This window comes from Mobula hypostoma, chromosome 16 (assembly GCF_963921235.1).
Source record: "Mobula hypostoma chromosome 16, sMobHyp1.1, whole genome shotgun sequence".
Taxonomy (NCBI): Eukaryota; Metazoa; Chordata; class Chondrichthyes; order Myliobatiformes; family Myliobatidae; genus Mobula; species Mobula hypostoma.
This window is the reverse complement of record NC_086112.1, coordinates 2,464,491-2,490,630: the sequence shown is the minus strand read 5'-3', so window position 1 is coordinate 2,490,630 and position 26,140 is coordinate 2,464,491. Positions and strand designations below refer to the sequence as shown.

Sequence of the window (26,140 nt, the reverse complement as noted above, 5' to 3'; positions counted from 1 at the left end):
TTATAAAAATAAGTAATACTAATTATGATAATAGGAATATAGCAATACTCACGCTACAAAAAGCTGTTTGTAAAGAGAGGTTGTTCTGGGTTGCTGGGTTTTACTTCTGGTCTTTGCTGCCCGGTGCGCGTGCGTGTGACTAACCGATTTAGTAGGTCGATCTTGCCTTTCACTAAGGCCAAGGTAGGGGATCTTGGGCTTAAAAAGGTTGGTGACCGCTACTATAATGAATAATTTTTTAGATCGATTAAACATTCCTACACTTTCTGATGATATTCGAAAATTGTTGGATCAACCTATTTCCTATGAGGAAATTGCTGAGGTTGTTCATTCTTTGCTCTCGGGGGAAAGCTCCGGGTCCTGATGGATTTTCTGGAGAGCTTTATAAGGCTTTTCCCTCTGCTTATACCTCATTTTTATTCTGTCCTTTGCAACTCTTAAATTAGGTGAGTTGCCACAATCTTTTTATGAAGCCTCTATTTTGCTTATTCTTAAAAAGAATAAGGACCCAATTGAATGTTCTTCTTATAGACCTGTTTCCTTACTTAATGTTGATACTAAAATTTTATCTAAATTTTTGGCTCGTAGGATTGAAAATATTTTGCCATCTATTATCTCTGATGATCAGACTGGATTTATCAGAAATCGATACTCCCACTTTAACATTCGTTGTTTATTGAATGTTATTTATTCCCCTTCTAAAGAGATTTCGGAATGTGTGATATCCTTAGATGCTGAGAAAGCCTTTAATCGGGTTGAATGGAATTATTTATTTAAAACTTTAGAAAAATTTAACTTTGAGCCTAATTTTATTCAATGGATTAAATTACTTTCTTTATCTCCTTCTGCTCAGGTTCTTACTAACTCTCCGTATTCTAAACCATTCAAACTTTATTGCGGAACTAGACAAGGTTCTCCCTTGCTTTTGATTTGGTCTTAGAACCTTTCGCTATTGCTTTCCGGGAATCTAATGATATCACTGGTATTTTAAGGAGGGGTATTACCGTAAAGTTTCACTTTATGCTGATGACCTTTTGCTCTACATTTCTAATATGAAGTCTTCTTTACCTTCTCTACTTCTTTTACTTTCTTGCTTATAGGCAGTTCTCTGGATATAAACTTAACTTTCATAAGAGTGAACTTTTTCTTTTAAATGATTTGGTATTAGTTAATACTAATCTTCCTTTTAAAATTGTAAGAAATCAATTTACTTATTTGGGCATAACAATTACTAGGAATTATAAATTCCTTATTAAGGAATTTTTTTTTATACTTCTGAATTGTGTTAAGAAAGCACTTTCAAATTGGTCACCCCTCTCTCTATCGTGGATTGGCCAAATTAATTCTATTAAAATGAATATTTTGCCTAAATTTTTATATTTATTTCAAGCCATATCTGTTTTTATTCCTAAATCCTTTTTTGATTCTTTGGATTCTACTATATCTTCTTATATATGGAAGAATAAAATTTCTCGATTAAATAAAGTTCATCTTCAAGAAGCTAAAAAGAAGGGAGGTTTAGCCTTACCCAATTTAAGGTTTTATTACTGGGCAGTCAATATACGAAATCTTACGTTTTGGTTATATTATTTTAATCGAGAGGACTGTCCGATCTGGGTTTCTTTAGAAGCTAATTCTGTTAATACATTCTCTATTATTTCTCTTCTCGGATCCTCAATTCCTTTATCTTTAAGTAATTTAACTGATAATTTTGTAGTTAAAAACACTTTGAGGATTTGGGTACAATTTAGAAAATATTTTGGTTTATTGAGTTTTTTCTAACTCCAGTCCCATTTTTTTCTAACTTTTTTTAAACTGTCTATGTCTGATGTAGTTTTTAAAGAGTGGAATAGATTGGGTATTAGATGTCTTACTTTTCTCGATATTTACAAATTAGAGACTTTTTGCATTCTCAAGTTGATACATTTCCTAAAAGCCCAGATAAAAATTTACTTGATATAATTTTTAATTTGAAACCCTTCCAAAATGCATCTATTTCTAATATTTATACTATGTTGTCGGGAATGAGAAATATTCCTTTAGATAAAATTAAAAATCTTTGGGAACAAGATTTACAGTATTCAATTTCCGAGGACACTTGGAATGAAATTTTTAAATTGGTTAATACTTCTTCGTTATGTGCCCGTCATTCACTTCTACAATTTAAAGTGGTTCATATAGCCCATATGTCTAAAGATAAACTGTCTCATTTTTATTCTGATATATCTCTGTAATATCGGAGAAGCTTCATTAATCCATATGTTTTGGACTTGTCTGATTCTTGAAAAACATTGGAAGGAACTACTTCAAACTTTTTTGTTGCATTTTAATCCTTTGACAGTCTTACTTGGTATTGTTGGAGGAAATAATATTATTTTGGAGACACAGGATCTGCATATTTTGGCCTTTATTTCTCTTATAGCCAGGAGGGCATTGTTGCTTAAGTGGAAGGATGCCACTCCCCCTACTCATACTTATTGGTTACATGATGTTGTGTCTTGCTTAAATTTAGAGAAGATTCGCTGTTCAATTTATGAACCTAGACGAGATTTTTTAACATTGTGGGGACCTTTTTTGAATTATTTTCATAATCTTTGATTTGCTATTAAGCACAGATGTTGGCAAGTAATATGTTCTACTATACATTAAGGATCTTTTCCATTTTTTAAACCTAACAGCTGTTTTTTCTGGTAGTGGGTTTAGATTTTTTTTGTAATAATATAATTATCTCTTTTAAATATTATGTTTAAATTAATTTTCTATAGATATGGGGTAATTACACCTTACCTGTGATTTCATTATAACTGATATATATTCTACTGTACTCTATTCTTTTATGTAAGAAATTAATACAAATATTGGAAAGGAAAGACATCAGACCATTCAGCCCATTGAGTCTGCTCCACCATTTCATCATGCCTGATCCTGAAACCAATCAACCCCATACAAATGCCTTCTGGCCATGACTGATCAGGAAACGATCAATTTCCTCCTGAAATATAGCCATGGACTTGGCCTCCACCGCAATCTGTGGCAGAGCATTCCACAGATTTACTACTCTGTGGCTAAAAAAAACCCCCTTACTTCTTTTCTAAAAGGTTGCCCCTCAATTTTGAGGCTGTGCCCTCTGGTTCTGGATACCCCCACCACAGGAAACATCCTCTCCACATCCACCCTGTCTAGTCCTTTTGGTAGGTTTCAATGAGATCCCCACCCCCCCCCCCGCATTCTTCTAAATTCCGGTGAGTACGGGCCCAATGCTGCCAAATGCTCCTCATATGTTAACCCCTTCATTCCCGGAATCATTCTTGTGAACCTCCTCTGGACTCTCCAATGACGACACATCCTTTCTGAGATATGGGGCCCAAAACTGTTGACAATGCTCTAAGTGCAGCCTAACTAGTGTCTTATAAAGGCTCAGCATTATCTCCTTTCTTTTATATTCTATTCCCCTTGAAATAAATGCCAACATTGCATTTGCCTTCTTTACCACAGACACAACCTGTAAATTACGCTTCTGGGAGTCTTACACGGGGACTCCTAAGTCCCTTTGCACTTCTGTTGTTTAAACCTTCTCCCATTGAGATAATAGACCTCTTACTATTTCTTATTATCCTCTTACTATCTCTTCTTTCAGTTAGTCCTAATGAAGGGTCTCGGCCCGAAACGTCGACTGTACCTCTTCCTATAGATGCTGCCTGGCCTGCTGCGTTCACCAGCAATTTTTATGTGTGTGCTTGAAATTTTAGCGTCTGCAGATTTCCTCGTGTTTGTGGAGACCACACTATTGTTCCTTTTACCAAAATGCATTATTGTACATTTCCCAACGCTGTTTTCCATCTGCCACTTTTTTTTGCCTATTCTCCCAAATGGTCTGTTCTGTTGCAATTGCATTGCTTCCTTAGCACTACCAATCCACCAATCTTCATATCATCTACAAACTTTGCCACAAAGCCATAAGTTCCATTATATAAATCGTTGACAAACAATATGAAAAGCAGCAGTCCCAGTACCGATCCCTGACAAACACCACTAGTCACCTTGTGGTTTGAGGGAGAACATGCCATCTCCATCTCCGCAGTGGAGTCAGATTAAACCCTGGACTCTGCAGCTGAGGCTGTAATGCTATTCACATGCCATCCACTGCATTGATTACTACTTTGGTCAGCATGGTCAGATACCATGTACTGTATAAGTTGCTTTTCAAGAAGACTGTACCTTCTTGGTAAAATCTTCTGAGGTGTATATATTTCAATGCTAGGAGTATTGCGGGGAAGGCAGACGAGTTGAGGGCGTGGATTGACACGTGGAATTATGACGTTATAACAATGAGTGAAACTTGGCTACAGGAAGGGCAGGACTGGCAGCTTAATATTCCAGGGTTCTGATGTTTCAGATGTGATAGAGGCAGAGGAATGAAAGGCGGTGGGGGGGAGTAACATTGCTTGTCAGGGAAAATGTTACAGCAGTGCTCAGGCTGGACAGATTAGAGGGCTTGTCTACTCAATCCTAATGGGTGGAGCTGAGAAACAGGAAAGGTATGGCCACATTAGTGGGGTTGTATTATAGACCACCCAATAGTCAGCGAGAATTGGAGGAGCAAATCTGCAGAAAGATAGCAGGCAACTGCAGAAAACATAACATTGTGGTGGTAGGGGATTTTAATTTTCCATACATTGATTGGGACGCCCATACTGTTAGGGGTCTAGATGGGTTAGAGTTTGTAAAATGTGTTCAGGAAAGTTTTCTAAATCAATATATAGAGGTACCAACTAGAGGGGATGCAATATTAGATCTCCTATTAGGAAACGAGTTAGGACAAGTGACGGAAGTGTGTGTAGGGGAGCACTTTGGTTCCAGTGATCATAACACCATTAGTTTCAACCTGATCATGGATAAAGATAGATCTGGTCCTAGGGTTGAGGTTCTGAACTGGAAGAAAGCCAAATTTGAAGAAATGAGAAAGGATCTAAAAAGCGTGGATTGGGACAGGTTGTTCCCTGGCAAGGATGTGATCGGTAAGTGGGAAGTCTTCAAAGGAGAAATTTTGAGAGTGCAGAGGCTGTATGTTCCTGTCAGGATTAAAGGCAAAGTGAATAGGAATAAGGAACCTTGGTTCTCAAGGGATATTACAACTCTGATAAAGAAGAAGAGAGAGTTGTATGACATGTATGGGAAACAGGGAGTAAATAAGGTGCTTGAGGAGTATAAAAAGTGCAAGAAAATACTTAAGGAAATCAGGAGGGCTAAAAGAAGACATGAGGTTGCCTTGGCAGTCAAAGTGAAGGATAATCCAAAGAGCTTATATTAAGAGTAAAAGGATTGTAAGGGATAAAATTGGTCCTCTTGAAGATCAGAGTGGTCGGCTATGTGCGGAACCAAAAGAAATGGGGGAGATCGTAAATGGGTTTTTTAGCCATAGTCATACTTTATTGATCCCGGGGGAAATTGATTTTCGTTACAGTTGCACCATAAATAATAAATAGTAATAGAACCATAAATAGTAATATGTAAATTTTGCCAGTAAATTATGAAATAAGTCCAGGACCAGCCTATTGGCTCAGGATGTCTGACCCTCCAAAGGAGGAGTTGTAAAGTTTGATGGCCACAGGCAGGAATGACTTCCTATGACGCTTTGTGTTGCATCTCGGTGGAATGAGTATCTGCCTGAATGTACTCCTGTACCCACCCAGTACATTATGTAGTGGATGGGAGACATTGACCAAGATGGCATGCAACTTGGAGAGCATCCTCTTTTCTTTTCAGACACCACCATCAGAGAGTCCAGTTCCATCCCCACAACATCACTGGCCTTATGAATGAGTCTGTTGATTCTGTTGGTGTCTGCTACCCTCAGCCTGCTGCCCCAGCACACAACAGCAAACATGATATCACTGGTCACCACAGACTCGTAGAATATCCTCAGCATCTGCGGTTGTGTGCCCAGTTTTTTGGGCACAGAACTTGAAATAAGTGACGTAGTGGACTTTTAACATCATAAACCAGCACTGGCCACCACAGACTCGTAGAACATCCTCAGCATCGTCCGGCAGATGTTAAAGGACCTCAGTCTCCTCAAGAAATAGAAACAGCTCTGTCCCTTCTTGTAGACAGCCTCAGTGTTCTTTGACCAGTCCAGTTTATTGTCAATTCGTATCCCCAGGTATTTGTAATCCTCCACCATGTCCACACTGATCCCCTGGTTGGGAACAGGGGTCACCGGTACCTTAGCTCTCCTCAGGTCTACCACCAGCTCCTTAGTCTTTTTCACATTAAGCTGCAGATAATTCTGCTCACACCATGTGATAAAGTTTCCTACCGTAGCCCTGTACTCAGCCTCATCTCCCTTGCTGATGCATCCAACTATGGCAGAGTCATCCGAAAACTTCTGAAGATGACAAGACTCTGCGTCTGTATTTACTAAGGAAACTGGCATGAAGTCTATGGAATTAGGGGAAACAAGTAGTGAGATCATGGAAACTGTACAGATTGAAAAGGAGGAGGTGCTTGCTATCTTGAGGAAAATTAAAGTGGATAAATCCCCAGGACCTGACAGGGTATTCCCTCGGACCTTGAAGAAGACTAGTGTTGAAATTGCAGGGGCCCTGGCGGATACATTTAAAATGTCGATGTCTACAGGTGAGGTGCCGGAGGTTTGGAGAATGGCTCATGTTGTTCCGTTGTTTAAAAAAGAATCGAAAAGTAATCCGGGAAATTATAGGCTGGTAAATTTGATGTCGGTAGTGGGTAAGTTATTGGAGGGAATACTAAGAGACAGAATCTACAAGCATTTGGATAGACAGGGACTTATTAGGGAGAGTCAACATGGCTTTGTGCGTGGTAGGTCATGTATGACCAATCTATTGGAGTTTTTCAAGGAGGTTACCAGGAAAGTGGATGAAGGGAAGGCAGTGGATGTTGTCTACATGGACTTCAGGAAGGCCTTTGACAAGGTCCCGCATGGGAGGTTACTTAGGAAAATTCAGTTGCTTGGTATACATGGAGAGGTGGTAAATTGAATTAGACATTGGCTCAATGGAAGAAGCCAAAGAGTGGTAGTAGAGGATTGCTTCTCAAAGTGGAGGCCTGTGACTAGTGGTGTGCCACAGGGATCATTGCTGGGTCTATTGTTATTTGTCATCTATATCAATGATCAGGATGATAATGTGGTAAATTGGATCAGCAAATTTGCTGATGATACAAAGATTGGAGGTGTAGTGGACAGTGAGGACGGTTTTCAAAGCTTGCAGAGGGATTTGGACCAGCTGGAAAAATGGGCTGAAAAATGGCAGATGGAGTTTAATACAGACAAGTGTGAGGTATTACACTTTGGAAGGACAAACCAAGGTAGAACATACAGGATAAATGGTAAGGCACTGAGGAGTGCAGTAGAACAGAGGGTTCTGGGAATACAGATACAAAATTCCCTAAAAGTGGTGTCACAGGTAGATAGGGTCGTAAGGAGAGCTTTTGGTACTTTGGCCTTTATTAATCGAAGTATTGAGTATAAGAGCTAGAATGTTATGATGAGGTTGTATAAGGCATTGGTGAGGCTGAATCTGGAGTATTGTGTTCAGTTTTGGTCACCAAATTACAGGAAGGATATTAATAAGGTTGAAAGAGTGCAGAGAAGGTTTACAAGGATGTTGCTGGGACTTGAGAAACTCAGTTACAGAGAAAGGTTGAATAGGTTAGGACTTTATTCCCTGGAGCGTAGAACAATGAGGGGGATTTAATAGAGGTATATAAAATTATGATGGGTATAGATAGAGTGAATGCAAGCGGGCTTTTTTCACTGAGGCAAGGGGAGAAAAAAACCAGAGGTCATGGGTTAAGGGTGAGGGGGGAAAAGTTTAAAGGGAACATTAGGGGGGCCTTCTTCACACAGAGAGTGGTGGGAGTGTGGAATGAGCTGCCAGATGAGGTGGTAAATGCAGGTTCGTTTTTAACATTTAAGAATAAATCGGTCAGATACATGGACGGGAGGTGTATGGAGGGATATGGTCTGTGTGCAGGTCAGTGGGACTAGGCAGAAAATTGTTCAGCACAGCCAAGAAGGGCCAAAAGGTCTGTTTCTGTGCTGTAGTTTTTCTATGGTTTCTAAGATCGTGGAACTTTTTTTTCACTTCCTAAGCCCCTTCCTGATCCGACCCCTCTTCTATTCCCAGTGTACCATTCCCGAATTATTCCTCTTTGCAAAGTTTATTATATAGTCAATTTTATGTCTTTGTGCTGTACTGCTGCTACAGAACAACACATTTCATGTCATAAGTTAGTGATAATAAACATGATTGGTAATATCAAGTGTTTGATTTACAAACGTAAATATGGTTATATTATATCCACTGAAGTTTTGTCTCTGTTATAAGTAGCATTCTGATTACGTTTTGAATTTTCACATTGTTGCTCAAAATGTTTGTTGGTTCCGAAGTTGGGAGAATTCACTTGGCTACTGAACTGTTTTGTGGTGTCTTTGTCTGTATAGCAAGCTTGGCATCTCTCAGATACACCAGTTCCTACATGTCTATTTCAAACAGGAGATTTAAAAAATTAGTATAATAACTAGAATTGCAAAACTGAGGTAAGCTTGAAGTACACCTGTAGGGATCTTGCATACTTGAATCTTTTTATGACTCATTTTATAATCAATATATCTCTTCTGAAGGGCAAACATGACTTCACTGACTACAAATGCAGTATGATTAATCTATTTTTCAGGGGGAGGGAGGGGGTGGCTGTTAATCGTTTGAAGTCTGCAGTTTTTTTTCCTTCTACAGTATTTAGTCAAATCATGTAACAACATACATCAGTTTGATCTTGTTATTTGGTACTACAGAGCTGAAAAGGAACCTTTGGGCTAATTTTAACTATTTTGTTAATGATCAGCTGCATGATGCCCTATATTGGTAACTATTAATGTTTGATTTACATATGGCTTATTTTTAATTGCCCTTGGTAACTCATCTCTATTATTTTCAGAAGTAACAAAAAGAGTGCTAAATGCATTATCATTGAGTTAGTCAAAGTGCATTTCCATGTTTCTCGTGCTACATCTGAGTTATTATGGGCTTGGCTGTAAATTCCAAAGATCTGCTGGTGTTCAGTCTCAAAATTGAGCATACCAGCTGCAAATCTGAGACTTGATGACATTTACTATTGTGGGTCACATCTCCCATTTTATTTATATAAAATAGCCCACAGCTTTCATTGTAAATTGTTAACTCAAGGTGTAAAGGAATTGAAGAGCATAATTCCTAACTATATTTTAACCTCAATAACCGTAGTTATACTGTAATGATCTTGCACTAGGGAGCTGATCTCTTGCTCGGTGACTCTGAAAAGAGAAGGGAAGGCAAATGTGTGCAAGGTCCAAGATACTTAAACAAGAATTACAAATGCTTTAACCATGCATATTAGATTGATGCCGATAATTGTGGAGGATAAGTTAAGATTTTCAGTTGGATAACTGATCACTTGTGAGAGTAATACAATTGAAAATTAATCCTTTTGCCATGAAGTCCTATGCCACTAACAGTGTGGAGACATGAGACAACTTATTCCCTATCAACAACTTTCCCCACAAGGTCCAGTTGTGGTGTCTGACTCTGGACTCTTCAAGCCAATAGATAAGTGAAAAGTAAAGCTTGGCCAAATATTTTTGGACATTGGCACTTATTGAGGGGTGGAGGGTCCTGAAATAAAAGCATAGAAAACCTACAGCACAATACAGGCCCTTCAGCCCACAAAGCTGTGCCAAACGTCCTTCCCTTAGAAATTAACTAGGGTTACCCATAGCCCTCTATTTTTCTAAGCTCCATGTACTTATCCAGGAGTCTTTTAAAAGATCCTATCGTTTCTGCCTCCACCACCGTCGCCGCCAGCCCATTCCACGCACTCACCACTTACTGCGTGGAAAAACAAACAAACTTGCCACTGACATCTCTGTACCTACTTCCAAGCACCTTAAAACTGTGCCCTCTCGTCCTAGCCAGTTCAGTCCTTAGAAAAAGCCTCTGACTATCCACACAATCAATGCTTCTCATCATCTTGTACACCTCTATCAGGTCACCTCTCATCCTACGACACTCCAAGGAGAAAAGGCTGAGTTCACTCAACCTATTCTCATAAGGCATGGTCCCCAATCCAGGTAACATCCTTGTAGATCTCCTCTGCACCCTTTCTAAGGTACCAGCATCTTGGACAATTCCAGATTATTGATCTTTTTATTAGTAGTTCTGTACATTTTTAATCCCACTATATGTGTAGAGCAGTAACGAACAGTTACCTCCTGCTGAACTTGCTGTATACTACATACAGTTGTATCAAATACTGCAATAGCAGAGGGGTTGTATGCAGTTACGGCATACATATGTACTCTAGGGAAATACACCATAGTAAGTCCTTTCACTTGTGTAGAGAGCTCCCTTGATGTCATACAGATCTAACAACCGCACTGTATTGACTTAGATTTTGGGCATTTTTGAATCTAAGATACTCTCCTGCCCCCTCTTGGTTGTTAACTTGTTATTTTCTTGCACATGTGTTTTTAATGTGAATGTTTCTCTCGCCCACCTGTTCACCATATTATGGATTTGCCCTTTGGTCATAGAAACTAAATTCTACAAGTGCATTTTATAAATTATTTAAAAGTTAGGCAACAAGCCAATATCCAGACTTATTCCAATTGGTTTCAATGAGAGAAAATAACATTTTTCTGATTTTCAGTATGCATGTCCTAATGTATTTGACCATTTAAAAACGCGTAGAGATCTATTTCTGTTGCCTTAAACTTGTTCTGCTTGGAGCTGTGCAGTGTGCATCATATACCTTTTTATGCTTTTGAGTTTTGATACTACAATTGACAAACCCAGTTCTGTTTACTTCTATCAATGAATTTGTACTATATTTTCCACTTCTCTCAGCCCATACGATAATAAAGACAACAGTGCACTGCTATTCTTTTCTACTTAAGTGTTATTTTTTGGTGTCTTAATCACCACAGCTCTTAAACTTTGTGCCCTTGCAGGAAAGGAATATAGAAATGCTGATGACTTTTTCAGTAAAGTTCTACATTGGTAAAGTCTTCGTACAATATATTCAGTTTTAGGGCCACTTGCAAATCTTGGTCTGTACTGGCCTTTTTAAGACACTTTAGTTTGTTGGTTTATGTAGGTGGATAACTTGTTTGTCCGTTTGCACTTTTCAGGTCCTAGTTCATAGCCTTTCTCTGATATTGATAATGGTTTTTCAAAAATCACTAGATTTTGGAATGGTTCTGGAGGCATAGAAAAATACAAGTATATCTCCACTCTTTAAGAAGGGAGGGAGGCAGAAGCAAAGAAGATATTGACCTGTAGCCTGACTTCAATGGATGGGAAGATGTTGGAGTCCATTATTAAGGATGAGGTTTCAGGCTACTTGGAGGCACATGGTAAAATAGGCCAAGTCAGTATGGTTTCCTTAAGGGGAAATCTTACCTAGCAAATCTGTTGGACTTCTTTAAGGAAATAACAAGCAGGATAAACAAAGAAGAGTCAATTGATGTTGTTTTCTTGGATTTTTAGGCCTTTGATGAGAGCCCATGGAATTACTGGGAAGATACTAGCATGGATAGAAGATTGACTGACTAAGGAGGCAAAGAATGGAATAAAGGGAACAATTTCTGGTTGGCTGCCAGTGAATATGGTTTTGCTCTGGGGTTGGTGTTGGGACGACTTCTTTTCACATTATATGTCAATGATTTGGACGATGGAATTGATGGCTTTGTGGCCAGGTTTGTGCCGATAGGTGGAGTGGCAGGTAGTGCTGAGGGAGCGGAGAGTCTGCAGAAAGACTTAGAATGGACAAAGAAGTGGCAGATGGAATACAGTGACGCGCAGTGTATGGTCTTTGGTAGAAGGAATAAAGGCATAGAATGTTTTCTAAATGGGGAGAAAATTCAAAAATCAGAGCTGCAAAGTGACATAGATGTCCTCATGCAGAATTCCCTTAAGGTTAATTTGCATGTTGAGTCAGTAGTAAGGACTGCTAACACAACCAATTGACAGATGAGTGATGCAATAGCCACAGCTCTGCACATCGTCCTTGCACATCTGGAGAAGAGGTATGCTTATCTGAGAATGCTGTACTTTGAATACAGTTCAGCATTCAACACCATAATTCCCTCCAGGCTCGACAAGAAGCACGGAGACCTCGGCCTTCACCCTGCTTTGTGCAGCTGGATCCTGGACTTCCTGTCAGATCACCAGCAGGTGGTAAGAGTGGGCTCCCTCACTCTGCCGCTCTGACCCTCAACACAGGTGCCCCTCATGGCTGTGTACTAAGCTCCCCTCCTTTACCCTCTGTATACCCATGATTGTGTCGCCACCCACGGCTCCAATCTGCTAATTATGTTTGCTGACTACACTACACTGCTTGGCCTAATCTCAAATAATAACGAGGCAGTCTACAGAGAAGAAGTCATCATACTGACACAGTGGTGTCAAGAAAACAACCTCTCCCTCAATGTTGCAAAAACAAAGGAGCTGGTTGTGGACCAAGGGAAGAATGGAGATAGGCTAGCTCCTTTTGACATCAATAGATCTGGGGTTGAGAGGGTGAACAGCTTTAAGTTCCACAGCATAAACATCACAGAGTATCTTGCGTGGTCTGTACATACCAGCTGTGTGGTGAAAAAGGCACAACAGCACCTCTTTCACTGCAGACAATTGAAGTTTGGTGTGGGTCCCAAGATTCTAAGAACTTTCTATAGGTGCACAATTGAGAGTATCCTGACTGGCTGCATCACTACCTGGCATGGGAACTGTACTTCCCTCAATCACAGGACTCTACAGTGGTGCGGACAGCCCAGCACATCTGTAGAAGTGAACTTCCCACTATTCAGGACATTTACAAAGCCACGTATGTAAAAAGGGCCTAGAGGATCATTGGCAAGGTACTGCCTTCCTTTTGCATTTTTATAGCATACGAAAGCCCAGTATAATGAGTAGGTTCTAGATTCTCAGTGCCAATTTAGCTGTTCTTTTTCTCACCTTGACCAGTTGTGGAACAGGGGTTTACTTAAATTGGTATTAATGTCAAACATTCTGAAGGATGTTACAGAACATTCTTGAATAGTTTTCTCAGTCTGCCTAGAGCTTGTGATAGAGTTCAGAGTAATGGCTATTTATATTGCTGATGGTGCATGATGTGGTCTGCTCATGGAGACTGACCACATATAGATAAGGCTCAGTGCTAAGGTTGCTGGCCTAGGAGAGGACACTAACATTGGCTCTTATACTCATGGATCTGGAGGAACTTGAGGTACTGGCTGTAACCATCCATGACTGAGTATTGAAGGACAGGGATCACTGTTGCCAGCTGCCAGCTTTGTGCTTTTTTTTTTAAGATTATGAGGGGACGCAGCCCTCATTTATTGTCATTTAGAAATGCATGCATTAAGAAATGATACATCGTTCCTCCAGTGTGATATCACAGAAACACAGGACAGACCAAGACTAAAACTGACAAAAACTACGTAATTATAACATATAGTTACAACAGTTCAAAGCAATACCGTAATGATAAAGAGCAGATCATGGGCATGGTAAAAAAAAAGTTTCAAAGTCCCAATAGCCTGAACATCTCACGTAGAAGGGAGAAACTCTCCCTGCCATGAGCCTCCAGCGCCGCAAACTTGCCGATGCAGCATCCTGGAAGCACCCTACCACAGCTGACTCTTGAGTCCGTCTGAAAACTTTGAGCCTCGGACACCGAGCACTGAGCACCGTCTCTGCCAAGTGCTTCGATCCCGGCCGCCGAGCAACAAGCAAAGCCGAGGACTCGGGGCCTTCCCCTCCGGAGAATTCAGATCACACAGTAGCAGCAGCAGCAAAACAGGCATTTCAGAAGTTTCACCAGATGTTCCTCTGTGCTCTCACGTCTGCCTCCATCAAATCAGAATTGTGCACGGCACCTTACTTGACAGATAACAGATATTCATCACCGGAGTGGCTGCTGCGCGCTGCATTGCGCCGCCATCTTCTCCTCTCCTCTTTTTGAGATCTTCATCTGCCAAACAGACTTTTCCTCTGCCAGCCAGAAGGTGAAAGTGGATTGTACAGCATTTTGTGCCTTTCACTCCTAAAAATTGGGATGGAGTGCATATTTCCCAGTGTCTTGTTATGGATTTTCTATTGAGAAGACGGTGTTGTAGTGAAGTGCCAGATTTGTAGAAACCTTAGCGTCCTGCTAATAGGAAGTGGAAGACTCAGTCTGTTTTGGGCCCTTATCTAAGAAAGGATGTATTGACACTGGAGAGGGTATAAAGGAGGTTCACAAAAATGGTTCCGGGAATGATAGGGTTATCATATGAGAAGTGTTTGATGGTTCTGGGCTTGTATTTGTTGAAATATAGAAGAATGAGCAGGGATCTCATTGAAGCCTATCAAATGTTGAAAGGCCTAGATAGAGTGGATGTGGAGAGGATGTTTCCTATAGCGGGAGAATCTATGACCAGAGGACACAACTTCAGAATAGAGGGACGTCCATTTAAAACGGAGGTGAGGAGGAATCTCTTTAGCCTCAGGGTGGCGAATCTGTGGAATTCGTTGTCACAGGCAGCTGTGGAGGCCAGGTCATTGGGTATATTTAAAGCAGAGGTTGTTAGGTTCTTGATTAGTCGGGGCATGAAAGGTTAGAGGGAGAAGGCAGGAGAATGGGTTTGAGAGGGAAATAACAAACAAGAGAAAATCTGCAAATACCGAAAATCCAAAACAACACACACAAAATGCTGCAGGAACTCAGCAGGCCAGGTAGCATTTATGGAAAAAAATATAATCACCGTTTCAAGCCGAGACTCTGTGGCAGAACTGGAGGAAAAAAAGATGAGTAGATTTAAAAGGTAACGGAGGGGAGAGAGAAACCCAAGGTGATAGGTGAAACCAGGAGAGGGATACCACCACTGAGCACATCTTTCTCTTCCCCCCACTTTCTGCTTTCCACAGGGATCGCTCCCTGTGCAAGAACTTTGTCCATTCATCCTTCCCCACTGATCTCCCTCCTGGTACTTATCCTCACAAGTGGAACAAGTGCTACAGCTGCCCCTACACCACCTCCTTCACCACCATTCAGGGACCCAAACAGTCCTCCAGTGAGGCAACACTTAACCTGTGAATCTGTTGGGGTAATATACTGCGTCCGGTGCTCCCGGTGTGGCCTCCTGTATATTGGTGAGACGAGACCTAGATTGGGAGACTGCTTTGTCAAACACCTACGTTCTGTCTGCCAGAAGAAGTGGGATCTCACAGTGGCCTCCCATTTTAACTTCAATTCCCATTTCCATTCCAATCTGTCAATCCATGACCTCCTCAACTGTCGAGATGAGGCCATGCTCAAGTTGGAGAAACAACCCCTTATTTTTTGTCTGGGTAGCCCCCAACCTGATGGCATGAACATCAATTTCTTGAACTTCCGGTAATGCCCCCTCCCACCTCACCAGTGTCCATCCCCTTCTCCTGCTCTCAGCTGATCTCCTAGCCTGCCCATCACCTCTCTGGTGCTCCTTCCCCCGCCCCCCACCTTTTCTTTCTTCCATGGCCTTTTGTCTTCCTATTAGATTCCCCCTGTATCTCTTTCACCAGTGAACTACCTGTCTGTCTACTTCATCCCTCCCCCTCCCAGTTTCACCTATCACCTGTGTTTCTCTCCCCTCCCCCCACTTTTAAAATCTACTACTCATTTTTTCTCCAGTCCTGGTGAAGGGTCTCGGCCTGAAATGGCGACTGTACTTTTTTCCATAGATGCTGCCTAGCTTGCTGACTTCCTCCAGCATTTTGTGTGTGATGCTTGAGAGGGAAATGGATCAGCCATGATGAAATGGCAGAGCGCGCTCAATGGGCTGAATGGCCCAATTCTGCTCATATGTCTTGTGCTCTTGTGCTTTGGTAAATAAATTGACAACAATTAATATATTGACCTGCATACTTTAGAGTGCAGGTGACAGATTGAGCAGTTTCCAGCTGGTCATGTAGGTTAGATCCTCTCAAGCAAAAACGTTCATTGATAGCGTTGAGGTGAGAAACATTAGGAAGTGTTTGGTGCAGCCTTTGTAAGTGCCATTCTGCACTGGGTTGGGTCATGTGTTGTTGTATTTTGGAGACTAATTTGTGCAGGCAGCCAGCGTTTAGAAGAATATGATCCTGAATCAAAGGCATTTGTGAAGTCTGCTCTGGAACAAAAGTCCAAACTTAGTCAATTATGGAAGTGCAGCACACAGGTGCTGGCCGTGAACACAGAAACTGGTCTCCAATTTGACATCAATTAAGAATGGCACAGAACTAGCATTATAGTGGGTAACTGCAAGCTCACTGCATTCATAACAGGTAAAGTTTGTTGGAACAAACCTGGTAGAAAAGAAAGTGAAGCAGAGTAGAATGTGGCTTAATACTCATTGGAGCCAATCATTAAAAAAAAAGCGGAGCAGAGTGATGATGGCGGTAAGAGGTGACTCCTTTGCTTGCATTTTCGGAAACAGCTCTATTAATGTTTTTATTTTTCCCTTTCAGGGTTCTTTTGAGGACCCTGACCTTTACACGCTGAGTACGGTTCTTTGTCGAAATGGGACCTGCTCTCGGAGTTTCACACCGGCCGTTGTTGTTCGGCACGCCAAGGTCTCAGCCTAAGAGTCTGGTTTGGATTCAGAAGCCTAGGATCTTGGTGCTCTGGAGATGGGCAGATCGAAGGTTGGTGTCATGACAGGAGACCTGTGTGTTGTCAGAGGAGTTGAAATATCTCATAGTCATAGTCATACTTTCTTGATCCTGAGGGAAATTGGTTTTCATTACAGTTGCACCATAAATAATTAAATAGTAATAAAACCATAAATAATTAAATAGTAATATGTAAATTATGCCAGGAAATAAGTCCAGGACCAGCCTATTGGCTCAGGGTGACTGACCCTCCAAAGGAGGAGTTGTAAAGTTTGATGGCCAGGACCAGCCTATTGGCTCAGGGTGTCTGACCCTCCAAGGGAGGAGTTGTAAAGTTTGATGGCCACAGGCAGGAATGACTTCCTATGATGCTCAGTGTTGCATCTCGGTGGAATGAGTCTCTGGCTGAATGTACTCCTGCGTCCAACCAGTCCATTATGTAGTGGATGGGAGACATTGTCCAAGGTGGCATGCAACTTGGACAGCATCCTCTTTTCAGACACCACAGTGAGAGAGTCCAGTTCCATCCCCACAATATCACTGGCCTTACGGATGAGTTTGTTGATTCTGTTGGTGTCTGCTACCCTCAGCCTGCTGTCCCAGCACACAACAGCAAACATGATAGCACTGGCCACCACAGACTCGTAGAACATCCTCAGCATCTGCGGTTGAGTGCCCAGTTTTCTGGGCACAGAGCTTGAAAAAATCGATGTAGTGGACTTTTAACATCATAAACCAGCAAGTTGTTTGTTAATGTCTTCCCACTTGCTGGGAAAGCGGAGACACTTCTTTCTCCCTTATTAGGGAGAGAGAAAACTTGTGGTATGTTGAATACCGGGGAAATGCAAAGCCTTTGGGTTAACTGCAAGTCTGTGTCTTTGCTGTTGCTTTGCTCACACTTGAGTGGCTCGGTGGCAGGTGCCGATGCTTTTTATTTTGCCAGTAGGGGGAGGGGGGAATTGTTGCTTGCTGCCGCTTATGCATGGGAGGGGAGAGCTGGGGAGACTTTGGGTTCTAACATTTAACTGTCGTTCATTCTTTGGGGTACTCCTCTGTTTTCGTGGATCGTTACGAAGAGAAAGCATTTCAGAATGTATATTGTATACATTTCTCTGACATTAAATTGTACCTTTGAACCTCATAAAACGGCTAATCTACACATCTTCAGTTTTCATTGCCTCTCTTTACACTCAAAATCTATAGATCTTTGTCTTGAACATTCTTGATATCTCAGCACCACACCTCTCTAAAAGTTAGGGTTTCCTACTGTTCACAATCAATAGCATACAAATGTTTCTCCTGAATTCAACCTTAATAGCTAGCCTCTTAGCTTTACCCTTGGCTCTCATTCCCTAATTTCAAATTCTCCACTAAAGGAAAGTTAGTCCGTATATTCCTCTCAGAATGCTGCATGCTGTATCTCAATAAGTCAACACATTCTTCTAAACTCAAAAGCTAAATTTTAAAATGGATCTCATGCAACCTAATTTGACAGTTGTACCATCAATTGGTTTGATTATAATGATAGTTGCTTAACAAAGTTAAGGTTAAGCAGCTGCATGACTTCTTAAATAAAAAGTTTTTCTTAAGGAAAAGTAATCATTACTTTTAAGAAAAATTACATTGCTGGTCTAGGCACATTTTTCTTTCCTCCTGCATTCCTCCTCAGAAACTAACCTAATACTAAAATTTTACACCATTTTTAATGTTGAAATGTGGTCCTCATATAGCAGTTCCCATTTGTGTGGCTTTTTATTTTGTTGTTGACTGGAAGCTAGACTGATCATTCATTGGCATTCATACAAAGCTAATAAATTGGCTGTATCTGTTCCTCATCTAGTTGAAAGTGCCACAAAGTTATGTTTTCATCAGTTATCCAAGCCTTCTTTTCTTATCATTACTTTTGTTTTAAAATGCTATTATATTCCCCTCGTAATTAAATAAGAGAAGGTATGGTTTCCCCACTTTCTTTCTCTTTCTTGAACAACAGTTGCTGCCCTCCAGTTTTTGAGACCATGTCAGAACAAGAGAAATTTTGGAAGATCTGTATGAATGTGTTCATTATTTCTCAGGCTATCACTTTCAGTTTCCCTAACTTGCCCAGTACTTCAGCATTTTGCTACTTTCTATCATTAGATTCTTAGTTGTCCATTATTCGTCATATTTTGGATGCCATTGTGAAACTGGATAAATATTACTTTTAATGCCTTAGCTATTTCCATATTTGCCACTAATTCTTTTTTTCTGTCTGTGTCTCTGAGTCTGCCTTTCTTTCCAGTCCATTTTTGATAGCTGGAGAAGTTCTTATTTTTAAATATTTTAAAGTTACTTCAATATTCTACCTTTTACTTGATTGATTTATCATATGCTGTAGCTTTCTTAAACTCAATTCTCAAGGTCATTTCTGCTCTTTGTAGTATCGTAAGCCTTTTTCCTAAATCTTAACCTCTACACTTAGTCATGAGCTTTCCCCATGGAGTTTTTTTACTCAGTGGAATGTATATAAATTAAGAAATATTTATCTTCAAATAAACCTTTTCTAATTTCCCAGACTACCTGTCCCTTTTGCCTATATAATTGGTCCCTCTAAGTAATTGGCATTATTAAAGTTCAAAACTCTAGCTTTTCACTGAGCTGCACCCTCTTGAACTGAATGCAAGATTTTTTCATGTGGTGACCCTTTTTCCCAATAGATTTCCTTACTGAGATTACTAATTAACCCTGTCTCATTATACAAGGTCTAAAATAATCTTTTTTTCATCATTGGGTTCATATGCTGGTGAAAACCAGCTTGCTTTCTGTAAGCCTTTCTCCAAATTTGTCAATTTGATTTTCCACATTATGAAAAATAAAGTCCTTGTGATGATTTTGTTATTTTTCTTTTAAGCTTTTTATTATTGTTGCTATCTCTTTTTGATGCTAAGAGTCCTAGAATCCTCTCCCACCAGTACTTTATACCCTTTCCACCCATGTTGATTCTGCTTTCTTATCTTGATGAGAATGTAACTATTTATTGAGTTTCCCTAGCCACAAACGTGCCTTGTATAATCTGATTTCTCTGGTCTCTTTAAATGATAGGAGTTTCCCAATAGCAGCATCATCTCCCCATTGACAAATACATATTAAACAGAAGATCAACCACATCTCCCCCACATAACATTCAAATTCCCATTTCACTGAAACCTCCTGGACAAGTAAAGCACTTATTCAATGGAGATTGTATTTCAGTTAATCCTTATTCAGAAAAAATGAAACTGTATTAATTTGATCATATTGTATTTATTTTGAACTCCAATACTGTAGAAAACTTGTTGGCCATGAGTGGCCAAATGACAAAATTGACCTCAAGCACCATGTTCTAATATCTCCTGTCAAATGTTCTAAAATAGTGGTGTTTAAGGAATATCATTAAATGAGCATCTGATCCAGAAATGGGATTAGTTATGTAAACATTCCAATATTGTACAGTAATTAGACCAGAAACCAATGTAATTGCTTTCTATTCTGGGAACCACCAGTTTGATTTCTGGGATAAAGGCATTGTTTTCTGATGAAAGTTTGAATAGATGGGTGTTGTGCAGGCTATTGGAAGAGTTCCGACGAATGATAGCTGATCTCCTTGAAACACAAGGTTTTGAAAAGGCTTGAAAGGATAGATGATATGTGAGTTTTTCGTCCTAATGGTCAGTGTCACACCAAGGAGAATGGATTCTGCAGTCTTAAGTGAACTTTCATTCAATAACAAGGAACATGCGTTTAAACTTTAGGAACCCTGTATTCCAGGGGATCTGGCTGCTGAGTCAATGTCTTCATCGTTGATTTTTGGATGCAGTGATTTAGGGATTATGAAGATCAGAGAAGAAGTATTCAGGTCAATTATTAGATCATTCATGATCTTATTGAATAGTGGTGCAGGCTTGTAGAATGATTGACCTTGCTACTATTTTTTGCTCTTTGTGTCATATAACTAGATGGTAATGCTAAGTGCAAAATAATGTGTTTTTGTGCTTTGAGATATAACTCAAAGGTCCAACTTAATGTCAGAGAAATGTTTACAATGTACATCCTTTAATGTTTTTCCTTCACAAAGCATCCACGAAAACAAAGAAGTGCCCCAAAGTACATCATCCCCAGCTGCTCCTTCCTACGTGTAACCGGCAGCAAGGCAATGATTCTCCCCCCACCCCCCAGCAAAAAAAGGCACACCTGGCACTTAGCACAACTGTGAGCTAGGCAATAGCAAAGACACAGACCTTGCAATTACCCCAAAGACTTATCGCATTTCATCCGGTGTTCGACAAACCACAGGTTTTCTCTCTAGCTAATAAGGAAGAGGGAAGTGTCCCCCATTTTTCCAGCGAACAGGAGACATAACAACAACCCGCTGGTTTATGATGTTTTAAAAAGTCTGTTTCGTCGCTTTTTACGAGCTCTGTGCCTGAAGATTGCAAAGATCTTGGGTCTTCGGGCCCACAGCGAAAGATTTTCCGGCCTCCCCGATGACACACGAGTCTCCTGCCATGACACCAATCCTCGATCCGCCCGTCCCCAGAGCCCCGAGATCATAGGCTTACAAACACGAGGCTGACTCTTAGGCTGAACCCTTAGCGTGCCGAACCACAACGGCCGGTCCTGAAGCCCCAAGAACGGGTCCCATTCCCACAAAGAACTGAAGTCTGCGTGTAACTCCAGGTCAGGGTCTTCGAAATAACTCTGAAAGGGGAAAATAAAGATATTAAAGATGGAAATAGAGCTGTTTCCGAAGATGCAGGCAAAGGAGTCGCCATTTAGTGCCATCTTAACTCCGCCTCCAACTCCTTGTGCTAATGATTGAAACTTTGACAATTCAAAACATTTTGCCGCTCATTTTATTAGCAATTTCAAAACTCCAAAGAGTTACAACATGGAAAGAGACCTGTTAAATCACATTGGTGTGATACAAAAATAACCCGGCTGTTTATATTTCACAATCGTTTAACAGCACACGCAGCTTATGGCAGGGTCTGCATATAATCACAGACTTCAAAACTAAACACAGTGGAGTTTCCAACATCGATGTCTCTCTCCCAGATGAGCTAATTTTTTTTTTTACGCTTGATTCGAAGTCACCAATACCGAGCCCCTGAGGAGACCTGTAGGTGATGCGACCGACAGCTTGGTCACGTCTGAGGCCAAAGTACTCAGGTGTTTCCAACGGGTCGATAGACGCAAGGCTGCGGGACTGGATGGCATCCCAGGGCAGGTACTCAGAGTGTGCGTGGCACAACTGGCAGGTGTGTTCACAGACATTTTTCATCTCTCCCTCTCCCAGAGTAGAGTGCCCTCCTGCTTCAAATTATATACCATTGTCCCTCTACCAAAAAAGACCAAGATAACATGTCTGAATGACTGGCATCCTGTCTCACTCGTCTCAATAATGAGCTAATACTTTGAGAGGCTAGTCTGCAGCCTGCTACCACCCACACTGGACCCCCTACAATTCGCCTACCAACACAACCGATCGACAGATGACGCAATAGCCACACCTCTACACACCATCCTTACACATTTGGAGAAGAGGGATGCTTATGTGAGAATGCTGTTCTTGGACTGAAGTTCAGCATTCAACACCATAATTCCATCCAGACTCGACAAGAAGCTCAGAGACCTCGGCATCACCCTACCTTGTGTAGCTGGATCCTGGACTTCCTGTCAGATCGCCGGCAGGTGGTCAGAGTGGGTTCCCTCACCTCTGCCCCTCAACACAGGTGCCCCTTAGAGCTGTGTACTAAGTCCCCTCTTTACTCTCTGTATACCCATGACTATGTCCCCACCAACAGCTCCAATCTGCTAATTAAATTTGCTGATGACACTACACTGGCCTAATCTCAAATAATAATAGAGAGGAAGTCATTACCCTGACACAATGGGATCAAGAAAACAACCTGTCGCAACGTCACAAAAACAAAGGAGCTGGTTGTGGACTACAGGAGAAATGGACACAGGCCAGCCCCTGGAGATAGCAATGGATCTGGGGTTGAGAGGTGAACAGCTTTAAGTTCCTCGGCATAAAGATCACTGAGGATCTCACATGGTTTGTACATACTGGCTATGTGGTGAAAAAGGCACAACAGCACCTCTTTCAGCTCAGATGCTTGAAGAAGTTTGGTATGCTCCCGCCCCCCAAATTTTAAGAACTTTCTACAGGGGCACAATTGAGAGCATACTGACTGACTGCATCACTGCCTGGTATGGGAACTGTACTTCCCTCAATCACAGGCCTCTGCAGAGAGTGGTGCGGACAGCCTAGCGCATCTGTAGATATGAACTTCCCACTATAAAGTACAGGAAACGGTACCACAGCATAAAAGCCAGGACCAACAGGCTCTGGGACAGCTTCTTCCATCAGGCCATCAGACTGCTTAATTCAACTGTATTTCTATGTTATGTTGACTATCCTGCTGTACATAATATTTATTATAAATTACTATAATTGCACAATGCACATTTGAACAGAGACATACCGTAAAGACTTTTACTCCTCATGTATATGAAGGATGTAAGTAATAAATTCAATTCAATTCATCTCTAGTCATTTGACTGCTTTACCTATCCCGTTTAAAGACCACAGTTGAATCTGCCTTGACTGCAATCCTTGACAGTGCATTTACTTGCTGTGTTATGCATTTTTCCAACATCACACTTCTTTTGTCAATAGCATTTTTTATGTTGGTTCCTGACACTTCAACCATTGGAACAGTTACAATCTGAACTTTATGGGGCCCTGCATCATTTTTAAATGTCTCCATCAGATCCCTCTTTGTCTTCTCTAACTGAAAGTCTCCACTTTATTTAATTAGAAGCCCTCATCTCTAGAATTGTTCTAGTAAATCTCCTCTTCATCTTTACAAAAGCCTGTATAGGTTCCCTAAAATGTGGATATGAACCTGGTTTGGCCATTGAACCATTACAAAGGTTTATAATGACTACTTTTTTTCTTAAATAGTTAAGCCTCGCATATCATCTGCAGTTCCCTCAGTTGCCATCTGTTTTTTGATGAACTAATATGGCTCTATGCTGGTTTTCCTTAATCAATCATGCTTATCCAAATAAGTGCTAATTCTGTTCCTATTTCTAAGACTTTCTCTACTAGTGAGAATAAACTATTTGATTTATAATTTCAGGTTTCAACCGACTTTTTTTTTTGCTTGTGAATGTTTGAAATGTTGGCCACAGACAAAACTCCAGAGGGAGGTGACACACATGTGGTCATGAGTTTGAATGAGCAGATTGTTGAGGAGTTCCCCTCCTGTCTTCCATGGTCCACTGTCTTCCGTTGGATTCTTTCTCCGCTCCGCCCCGCCCCCCCCCCCACTTTCTTATTCTGGCTGCTTTTCCCCCTTCCTCTTCAGTCCTGATGGTGTGTCTCGACCAAAAATGTCGACTGTTTCTTCACCTCCTTGGATGCTGCTTGACTTGCTGAATTCCTCCTAGCATCTGCAGAATCTCTTGTGTTTATGATTACAACGGCAGTAATTTTAGGACATACTGCAAAATTGTGGACTTAAGGACTTCGGAAAGGGTAAGACAAGGAAACACATACCAGTCCTCTTCAGGGATCAGAAGTAGAAAGAGTGAGCAATTTCAAGTTCCTGCGTGTCAATATCTCTGAGGATCTATATTGGATCCAATATACTGATGCAGCTACAAAGAAGGCGCAACAGTGGCTGTGTTCATTTGGTGTTTGTGGATATTTGGTATGTCACCAAACATGCTCGCGTAGAGCATTCTAACTGGCTGCATCACTGTCTGGTTTTAGAGTGGGGGGAGCTACTGCACAGGATCAAAATAAGGTGCAGAGTTGTAAACTCAATCAACTCCATCATGGGTACTAACCTTTATATTATCCAGAACATCTTCAAAGAGAGTGCCTCAAAATGGCATCATCAGTAAAGGCCTCCATCCAACAAGTCATGCCCTTTTCTCATTGCTGCCATCAGGAAGGAGGTACAGGAGGCTGAAGGCACACACTCAATGGTTCAGAAACAGCTTCTTGCCCTCTGCCATCTGTTTTGTAAATGGACATTGAACCCATGAACACTACCTTATTACTCTTTTTATTTCTAGTTTTGCACTACTTGTTTAATTTAACTGTTTAATATATATATTTCATTTCAGTTTTTTTCTTCTTATATATTGCTGCTGCTGCTGCAAAGACAAATTTTACGACATATGCCAGTAATATTAAACCTGATTTTGATTCTGAAACAAGATTATCTTAAAATATCAATATAGTGGAGTGAGAGAATTAAATTGAAAGAAACATATCCTTAGAAGCAAGATAATGAACCCAAATCTTTCTCCTTATTGAACATGATGTGTCCAGGCATTTTCTGTAAAGTGATCAAGCACAAGTTAATTAGGTCAATGTAATTATGCCTAAAGTAGTTACAGATGTGCCCTAAAGGTGCAAAGAGAACTTGTTTCCTTCAGCTGTTTAGATGCCATTTATTAATCTGCAATTTGTTTTTACAGGGGCTGTTTCATTACAACAAGACCGCCTTGGAAGATTGTCCTTAAATTGTATCAATTCACCAAAGATGAAAGAAGATGCCCCTGTTGTTAATAAAGTTGCAAAGGTGGAGAATGCAGAGCCATTTGGAAGTTTTAAGAGTGATGTTAATCCTACTGAATTTGAATCTGGTGCTTACCTCTGGTCTATGTTGCTAAAAAATTATATTGAAAATTACAACTTGCCCTTAATCTGTCATGTTGTAAATGATGAATCTTCGAATGCCATTCAAACTCTAGGGAAGAGTAGGTTTGAGAATGTGGTTAATTCCTTTCCTGACCAGCTGATGGTGCAGTATGCTGAAGATGTAAAAGCTTACAAGGAACTTCCAAATTGTATTCAGCAAGTGCTTGGCATTCTCAGGAATGGATCTCTGGCACTTGGAGGGCAAACAGAATTGCTACTTTTGTACTTGGAATCAACACTTACAAATTTTTGATTTCAAATGGGAAAGATACATTTTCATCTCAGAATCAGGGTCCAACTTGAAATTCTGATGGCATAAGTACTAAGTTGTGAAAATCTGATACTGCTTCAATTTGAAGGCTGGTATTTTTTCCAGCCTTCAAAACTAAGAATTGCGATTGAGAGAAATTTGAAAATGTAATGATACATGGTTAGAGAAAGCAGAATGTATAATGTATGATAGTTTGTACAGTATTTTGTAAAGTAATGCTTTTGAAGAGAGTCCTTTGACCTTTTTGATTGTATAAATTCTAAATTAATCCTGTTAGGAAATTTGTGTGTAATGAACTCCTCATCATTTGCACAGTTGTAGTTGTTAGTGCAATTTAAGTAGATATTTGTATCACTGTTCTTGTATGTTCTGATCCAGTTTTAATGATACAAGAATCAGACCATAGAAATGTTTAGGTTTACTTTGCATTGTTTTACTTCAATC

General features: G+C 40.6%; 1 protein-coding gene across 1 annotated transcript in view; it reads left to right on the top strand.

Moving 5' to 3' along the window:
- slf1 (SMC5-SMC6 complex localization factor 1) overlaps window positions 1–25,793 on the top strand; it is a 142,102-nt gene extending 116,309 nt beyond the window's left edge. Inside the window, exon 16 of the mRNA XM_063069131.1 lies at window positions 25,203–25,793. Within this exon, the coding sequence (XP_062925201.1) occupies window positions 25,203–25,678 (476 nt within the window). The 3' untranslated portion in view covers window positions 25,679–25,793. The remainder of the gene's footprint in view (window positions 1–25,202) is intronic.
- The last annotated feature ends 347 nt before the right edge of the window (window positions 25,794–26,140 follow it).